Source organism: Heteronotia binoei, chromosome 6 (genome assembly GCF_032191835.1).
Source record: "Heteronotia binoei isolate CCM8104 ecotype False Entrance Well chromosome 6, APGP_CSIRO_Hbin_v1, whole genome shotgun sequence".
Lineage (NCBI taxonomy): Eukaryota > Metazoa > Chordata > Lepidosauria > Squamata > Gekkonidae > Heteronotia > Heteronotia binoei.
In genome coordinates this window covers 60,363,541-60,372,580 of record NC_083228.1, presented here as the reverse complement: position 1 = coordinate 60,372,580, position 9,040 = coordinate 60,363,541, and the positions used below count along the sequence as shown (strand labels likewise).

The window sequence follows — 9,040 nt, the reverse complement described above, 5'->3', positions numbered from 1 at the left end:
AGCATAGTGTATATCGATGTGAGTTTTATGTATTTTTAGGCTTTTATGTATTTTATTGTATAATTTTAATTGTATTTAAATCAACCTTTGTTAGCTTTTATTGTTGTAAGCCGCCCTGAGCCCGCCTCGGTGGGGTAGGGCGGGATATAAATCGAATAAAGTAAGTAAGTAAGTAAGTTTTTTGCAATATGCTCCTCATAGTCCCTTTTTGCCTGCCTGATCATAGTCTTGCATTTGATTTGCCATAACCTCTCTTCCCTTTTATTAATCTCACTTGGACTAGCTTTCCACCACCTAAAGGAGTCCTTCTTACCTTTTACAGCTTCCATTACTTTGTTTGTTAACCATGCAGGCCTTTTCTTATACCTGTTTGTGCCTTTCCTAACTTGTGGTATATATTTTATCTGAGCTTCTAGGATTGTAGTTTTAAATAGTGTCCAAGCTTCCCCAAGGGTTTTGACTGTATTTACCTTTCCTTTCAGTTTCCTCTTCACATGCCTCCTCATCTCAGAGAATTTACCCCTTTTAAAGTTAAATGTGGTTGTGCTGGTCTTTTAGGGCAACTCTCTATTTATACAAATGGTGAAATCAATAACATTATGGTCACTGCTCCCAAGTGGTGCGATCACTGTTACATCTCTCACCAAGTCTTGGGCATTACTTAGGACCAAATCCTGGAACGCCCCACCCCTGGTAGGTTCTGAGACCATCTGCTCCATAGCACAGTCATTGAGAGCATCAAGAAACTCAATCTCTTTCTCTCGACCAGAACACATATTGACCCAATCAATCTGTGGGTAGTTAAAATTACCTATTACGACACAGTGTTTATGTTTAGCCACTATCTTTAATCCTTCCATCATATTATAATCATCCTCTATCTTTTGATTTGGTAGGCGATAACAAACTCCCATAGTTAAATTTCTTTTTGGGCCCTCTATTTTGACCCCATTTCTAGAAGGGAATCTAATTCTCTGACCTCAGTCTTACTGGACCGTATACCCTGTATAACATACAGAGCCACCCCACCTACAACCCTTCCCGCCCTATCCTTCCGATATAATTTAGTCCCACTGATTCTCCTTATTCCACCAAGTTTCTGAAATTCCCACAATGTCTATGTTTTCTCCCAACACTAAACATTCCAATTCACCAAAATCGAATAAAATAAATAAATAATGAAGCAAGGGTCCAATCAGGGTCCACTTTTAAAATTTCAGGGATGTTTGTATCTGGGGCAGAGGCCTTTCCTGTTTTCAATCGACTAATTAAATCTACTATTTTATCCAGGATCACTGGGGGCCACTCAGATAGGTCTTCTGGAATACAATCTGAAGCTTCAGCAGCACAAGATGGGACTTGATAAAACAAGGAGAAACCAGGAATATGCAGAGATATCAGACATAGAAGTCTCCTCTCGACAGGCACCCGAAAGAATAACCCACAATTTTTTAGAGTTGTTTGAAATCATAGCTTGATATTGATGTTCCCATTGGTTACTGATGTGGTCATTCCTCTTGGTTTAAGACATGTTTCTAGCTGTCTCTTAAGTTTAAAGGATTCTATGGAAAGAGTTGGGTCACTAGAGTCACAATATTTACTATAAACACTGCGTAGTTAAGTTTTCAGCTCTCTATATTCCCTGTCAAACCACAGATGTAAAGATTTGCTGTATCATTTATATAAGCAGGATTTATGCACAGTGACTTATAAATATATAAGATTAATGCATTGTATGTTACTAACACTGATAAAGGTTCAATTGCACCAGTTAGGGAAGCTTTGTACTCAAGGAGAGGACTTGTTTTAAATAGTTGTTGAGTTTTTTGTATGATATACCGTAATCATTCCACAAAATTCTAGGGAGTAAGTCTGACTCAGTGGACTGGGACAAAAAACAAGGAGCTCTATTGATGGCACTAATGTCAAGAGACAAAATAAGTGGGAGATGATCACTAATAGTGAAATCACCTACCATAAAGTTAGACACATAAGATTTCAAATGAGGGAGACTAAAAAGTAGTCAATTACACTACAATACTTTGTTGAAATAAATGTAAACTTGTCAGAATTAGGAAAAGTAGAGAGCCTATTAATCCAAATTCTATTAAACTGAAAACAGAATTTTAGCAAAATAGGTACCTGCTGAATTGGTGTGACTATCTTTAGAATGCATTATGTATGAAAAAAACAGGAGGAAGAGTGTTATTCTGATTAATTTCTAAAGCCTTAAAAAGAATTGAGTTGTCATAGCCCATTCTCAGATTGAAGTTCTCTACTATAATTATTTTGGCCAAAGGAAATTTCTCTTCCAGATCTTCCATAAGGGTAGTAAGGTGATCCCAATATTGGGAAAGAGCAATTACCAACTTTTAAATTTACCAAAACATTGTGATACATCCAAAAATGCAGTAATTCAAACAACAACATAAAATGAACACACTGATTAACTAAACCTTAATTCTTTCCATCTTAAGATATTTAAAGATGCAAAACCAAAAAATGAAAACAATCAGAAATATCCTGGAAGAAAAGATAATAATTAAACGGACAATGAAAAATGTTCTATGTGGCAGTGAAATGGAAAGCTTAATGCCAAAATATTTTACGTTGCCTTTCAATATCAGACGTTAGGTACAAATAATTATAGCAAATATGCACTGAAATTACAGATAATGATAGAAGTAATAATGTTATCATCAATCAATATCCATAATTTATGTTGCCTTGCACAAATATTGATTATCTAGCAAGGCACAAATTAGTAGCAAAATTATACATAATTAATTGGCAAATCAATACAAAGTTAAACTTGTGCCTACTTAGCATAAGCACATAAAGGAATTCATTCTGAAAAATTAGCTATATTCTCTTGGCAAAGACAAGCCAATGATTGCTGGAAAGACGACAGATGGCAAATGACTAAATATTCATAAACATTTTTACGGATACAGTTATAGACACACTAGTTTAATATATTTCAGTCTGAATTAAGGGGAAAATCTGCAATATCAGTATTTTAGCTAAGAAACAGATTGGAATGAATACACATTAAGATATAGCAACAAGGAGCCCACAGAAGATAAACACACTCACCCCAAAGCTGCAAGGGAGATGGGTGGATGCACATTTCCATCAGGGTTCACCAGTTGCCTGCAACTTCTAGTTGTTCTCTTGCCATAAACAACAACAACAAAATAATGTTCACTAAAATTCAAAAGTCAGCAATCCTCCCAATGCTAATTGAACAATGATCATAAAACAGTTTGGAATGGAATTTTCTATTGGCTCCAAGGAAACTGGTGACATCACACAGTTATCATCTTAATATTTCCCTTCAAATTGAGGCAATTTAAACACATATCACTAAATAAGAACTTACCATAAGATTATGGCAATATGTATGGAATGTACATGGAGCTGTGCTGTGTATATCAGAATATGTGTGGAAACAAAACAGAATTTACCAGATAATTTTTTGCAATGTAATCAAAATTTAGGGGCTGTAGCAGTGCTCTGCAATTGAGATAATACTTCCTATACAATGATTCTTGAAGGACAGCCTACATGTTCAGCTGTTGAAGCAAAAATAAACATGAGTCTTTTGAAGAAACAGAAGAAGCAGTAGTAGTCATCAAGTTGCACTTGCAACCAGCTTATGCAACCCCTCAAGGACTGTTCAAGGCAAGAGATAAGCAGAGGTAGTTTGCCATTGCCTGCCTCTGCACAGCAATCCCAATCTTCCTTGGAGATCTCCTATCCAAGTTTTAACCTTAAAGGCTGTGTCCAAACCGCTGGCTTACGGCGGCAGTATGCTGACCTGGAAGTGAGCCATCAGAAACAGGAGCATCCTGAATGCCAGAATGGGAATGGGCCGCCAGTGCCTTGGAGGAGCTTCCAGACCTCTTGTGCGCCTGTCCACTGCTCCCCAGGTGTTTCCAGGGTGCTTCCTGCCCATCGAGATTTGGCACCACTTTGGTAGTGGTACCTTTTTTGAGCTGGCCAGCCTGCAGGTAGGGACAGGTTGAGGATGCAGGCAGGACAGGAACCAGAAGTGAGTGTTTGGATGCGCTTTTTTGATCCTCCCAGGTCCTGTCCCTGTGCTGTGTTAAACTGCCGGTCTGAATTCAGCCAAAGACTAACAAGATTTTATTCCAACTTAAGTTTTCAAGTACCAGCCCACCTCTTTTGATGCTATGAAAGGACCATCATATAATGGGACAGTGAAAATCCACACATACCCTTTGAAGAAACTGGCTCTGGACCATAAAAGCTAAACTAAAATAACAGCCACACTGTGTGTGTATTTGTGTATGATGCATTGCTGTTTTTTAAAAGGGGAAAGAAAGTACTAGTGTTAGGGAATTTTGGAGTATAGAAACCTTTCCAGGACTCCCATTCCTACCAGGTTCAGTAAAGGGGGGATAACTGGTAAGAACCCCATAATTTGAGCTAGAGATAGACACCTGTTCCATAGTTAAAACCATATATTAAAGAAAACCATACTGTGTACTTTTTCAAGCAAGAAGCAATTTCAGTATTCATTTTATTCAAGAGAAAAAGATAAAATAATATTTATAAATGCATATTTATCTATTTAGGAATGCATTCCGGTACTTGACTTAAACTCCTCTCCCGGGCTGCTTTCCCCCCCCCCCCCCTGCATTTTACAAGAGCTTAAAACAGACCATGGAGAGTAATTAAGAAACTTAGAAAACATAGAAGGAAGAATGCTTATTCCACAGCCCCAATCCATATCCCTCTCCCTACAGCTGCTTTTTTTGAGCCAAATAATGCACCCGGAGCTCCAGTCATACAACTCAATTGCATATAGTTCAGTCTTCAGTTAGAAACTTCTTGGGTGAATGCAGAGACATGCGGAAGGGTTAACTCCCTAGAGAGATGCTGTGATATTTCATAATGGAGGTGAAAGGAAAAGAAAATGATTCCTGTGAAGGGTTTTCTTCATTACTTCCCAGCCCACATAAGAGAAAGTACAATAAGGGAGGTCCATGTGCATTGATTTTAGATCTAAGAAAGTCTACAGCTAACAGCATTTTAAGTGTATCCATTTTCAGTTAGTTCAACAAAATTACCAATAAAGAAAGTAACAAAGTGAAAGTTTTTTGTGGGAAATTGCAGACTAAAAGTGATCATTTAGATTGTGAAATGTTTCTTTTCATCAAAAGTAAAGGGTTTTTAAATACAGAAGTAAAGTCAGGAGGGGCTTTTGGATGCTTTATCCTCCCTAGACATTTTGCAAGCTGTAATCTGTGTCTCTTTCAAGATGGTAATCTTCAGCAATTTTGTTGTTCAAAGACTCTTTTTTTGATCCTAAAGGGTGCTTGCTAGAAAATTTCTGGCAATAAAGATCATAACCAGCCTCTGAGAAGCTGAGAGAAACAGCATGCACACTAGGTTCAGAAATAAAAAGGCCTTACACATCTCTAACCAAACCATGCCCAAAGTTTTTTGTGATGTACAATTGATATAAAATGGAGTTTGCTGCATGTTTATTAATATTTCCACAGACCTTCTTGCATACTACAGCCAAAGATGCTTAGAAGGTTATTCCCATATTGACAGTAAGAAATTACAGAGGTACCAGACGTGCCAGCACTTGGCCCAAGCAAAATAACAAAGTAAATAAACTCAATGGAAACACTTTACCTGTTAAGTATAATAGCCAGGCAAGCCAGGCAACATGTGCTTCATCATTTGCTTTTAATGAAGTAGGTATATTAACTCCCAAACTCCAATCTAGGATACCACTTTTCTACATTCCAATCAAAAAGCAACTCTCTGCATATGGCACATTCCATTAGCATCTTCCAGCGCAAACTAATCTGGAGGAGATTTCTTTCCTACTTGTTATTTTTGGTAGCTCCAATGTATTTAGAACTTTAATAATTCAGGTAATTAGAGTTTCAACGTAATTCAGGCCAAACCAGAATAACTGGTTCTTCGAGGAGTGAGTGGTGGTGGTGGGTATTTCAGTTTCCTCTGACACATCTGAAAAAGCAATAAGGCCACTGCAACCCAGTTCATGCAGAAAAATAATAACGATGCTAGTGAAGTTACGGAAATTGAGCTGTGCCCCGAGGCTAAACTTGTAGACTAAAGGCAGCAATCTGATCTGCCTCAGGGAAGGCTCAGCGAGGTCCGAAGAGTACGCCGGAGGTGCCAGATACCGCGAGAATACGGAACTCACGGCACTGAGTAGAGCGCGTGGCCCCGTGTCCTAGCAACGGGTTTTGACGCCCTCTCGATTGGCTATGGATCTCAGGGAAAAACGCTCCGAGAGCGAACCACAGCGCTATCGGTGCACCTTCACCGATTTTAAGCATCAGGCTGCGGAATATTACCGGAGCAATGAAGTACCGCAGCGCCTGGAGGAGGTGCTGAACAGTATGTTCTACCTGCGCCCGCCAGACTTCTACGGGCACCTGGTACGTACGCCGCTTAGGGCGCCAAAATACGCATGCGTCCGTAGGAAAAATCCGATCTTGGCGCAATGTGCTATCTAATACGCAGGCGTCAGTAGAATTAGGGTCAAAAGGGTTTGGGACTGCTTTTATGGGAACGTGGGATTCGTTTTGTTTGAATATGAAGTTGTGTGAACAAAACAGTTTCTTGGCCAGTTCTATGCATAACTGTTCTGAAGCAAATGCGACTTCAATAGGATTTGCTGTCAGAATCTTAGCAGTCGTGGGCAGAATTCTATGCTTGAAATAAGTTATATTGAATGCACATTCGGTTTTTGAGTCAACACTCATGGGTAGGGTTGTTGAGTCTGACTCAGGAAATATCTGGGGACTTTGGGGGTGGAGCCAGGAACAAGGATTGAAATCTGAAGGGAGTTCTGGCCAAAGGGACTGTGCTCTTTTTAGATGCCTTTGCTTCATTTGAAATCATGGAAGATAGGAGTACCTTATTTGGGGGCTCATAGAGAATTGGACCCCTGGTCCAATCTTTTTGAAATTTGTGGGGTTTTTTAAAGGAGATGCTCCAGTTGGTAAACTGAAAATTTGGCGCCTCTGCCTCAAAACAGACCCCAAGCCCCAGATATCCACAGATTGATTCTCCATTATACCCTATCAGGACTGGTCTCCATAGGGTATAATGGAGTGTCCAGCAGACATTCAGCCATCCCCCCTCCGCTTTCTGTTAACCCTGAAGCAGGGGGAGGGCCTCCAAACCAGAGCATTCCCTGCCCCCACCTGGGGATTGGCAATCCTAAATCACGGGGTTAGGCCAGGGGTGGGGAACCTTTTTTCTGCCAAGGGCCATATGGATATTTATAACATCATTCGAGGGTCATAAAAATTATCAACTTAAAAAACAGTGCTCTGCTGAGGGAGAATGATTCAGGCCAGCAAAATTAATGCAAATAATTGTTTTTCTATTTGAAATCATGTGGGGAGAGTCTAATCTGGGACACACACACACCTGGCCCAAGGAGGCAAATGCATAGGCCCAGGACTTTTTTGTAGAAAAAGCCCAGCAGGAACTCAGTAGCATTTTAGACCACATCCCCTAATATTAGCATATTAGGTCACACACTTATTAGCATATTAAGCCACACCATCTGGGATAATCAAGTGCAAACTGAACTGTGGCAGTAACTTCCAGGCCCTGCAGCAATTCTGGCCGGCCAGCCAGGCCCCAGGGAGGCTGCCACATGGCTCGGTTCAGCCCAGCAATCCACCGAGGGCCACACCAAGTGACCTTGAGGGCCGTATATGGCCCTCGGGTCGGAGGTTCCCCACCCCTGGGTTAGGCTGTTAAAACATTGCTTGAGCAGGTGACAGGCCTGCCTCCTTGTTCAGAAACATAAATAGAACTGAAATTAGTTGAAGTGTGTGTGTTAAGCACCATTAAGTTGCTTCCAATTTATGGTAACCCTGTGAATTAAATGTTCTCCATAACTTCCTGTCTTTTAACAACCTTGCTCAGGTCTTGCAAACTGAGGGCCATGGCTTCCTTGACTGAGTCTTCCTATTTTTCTGCTGCCTTCAGCTTTTCATAGCATTAGAACAAAGTTAGAATCCAGTGGCAGCTTTAAGACTAACAAAGTTTTATTCAAGGTATGAGCTTTCCTGTGCACACACACTTCCTCAGGAACATTGAAATAGAAGTTAACAGTTCATATATACAGGCAGACACCACTACATAGGTGAGCAGCAAATTAGCATACAACTTAATGAATATGTTTTGACATATGCAAAGGCCAAACAGCAATAACAGATGAAGTTTATACAGTCACCAGGTCACCATTTGTATAGATTTAATTGGGGGTGAGGAAACTGTGTAGCAATAAATATGTCAAAATAGGAGACAGATGTGTAAAAGTATCTTTCTTAATTGTCCAGAGTAATAAACTGAGACTCTGTTGTGCACCATTTGTCTCTTCTCAAGCATGGAGTTAACAGCATCCTTTTCTTAGAGGTGGGGTGCAGTGTTATGTCAGAGGAATATATTCCAATATATTGCATTGCATTACAATTATTATTCTAAAAAATAGATCCAAGTGGGAAGCTGTGTTGGTCTGAAGCTGTATGGATCCAATTAAGGGGAAACAACACTTGACATAATAAATATATCAAATAGGAAATAAGTGTGTAAGAGAAAGATTTCATAATTGGATCCATACAGCTTTTGACCCTGTGCACTTGGCTTGTTGTCCCTGCTTTGTCTCAAAATGTTTACATCATGTTATATGCTAATTCATTTTTTCCAGCTCTGTTTATAAATCTGAATGCTTTTCTCCCATTTCATTGTATCTGAAGAAGTGTGTGTATAACACATGGAAGCTTAAACCTTGAATAAAACTTCGTTGGTCTTAATGGTGCTACTTGACTCTTACTTTATTCCATTCCAAAAATAAAATACATTAAAATACAGTAGATGTGTAGCCCTTCTTGGTGAGAATACAGCCCATGTATGGTGACCCCACAGGGTTTTCAGACAAGAGATGTTTGAAGGTGGTTTGCCATTGCTCACTTCCACATTGGCCCTGCTTAACTTCTGAGATCTTGGG

At 39.8% G+C, this 9,040-nt stretch overlaps 1 protein-coding gene across 3 annotated transcripts in view; it reads left to right on the top strand.

Moving 5' to 3' along the window:
• Positions 1 to 6,268: 6,268 nt before the first annotated feature.
• The window catches only part of ENO4 (enolase 4), a 31,477-nt gene continuing 28,705 nt past the window's right edge, over positions 6,269 to 9,040 (top strand). For all 3 annotated transcript variants that reach the window (XM_060240844.1, XM_060240841.1, XM_060240843.1), the window contains exon 1: positions 6,269 to 6,449. In XM_060240844.1, the coding sequence (XP_060096827.1) occupies positions 6,276 to 6,449 (174 nt within the window). In that variant the 5' untranslated portion in view covers positions 6,269 to 6,275. The remainder of the gene's footprint in view (positions 6,450 to 9,040) is intronic.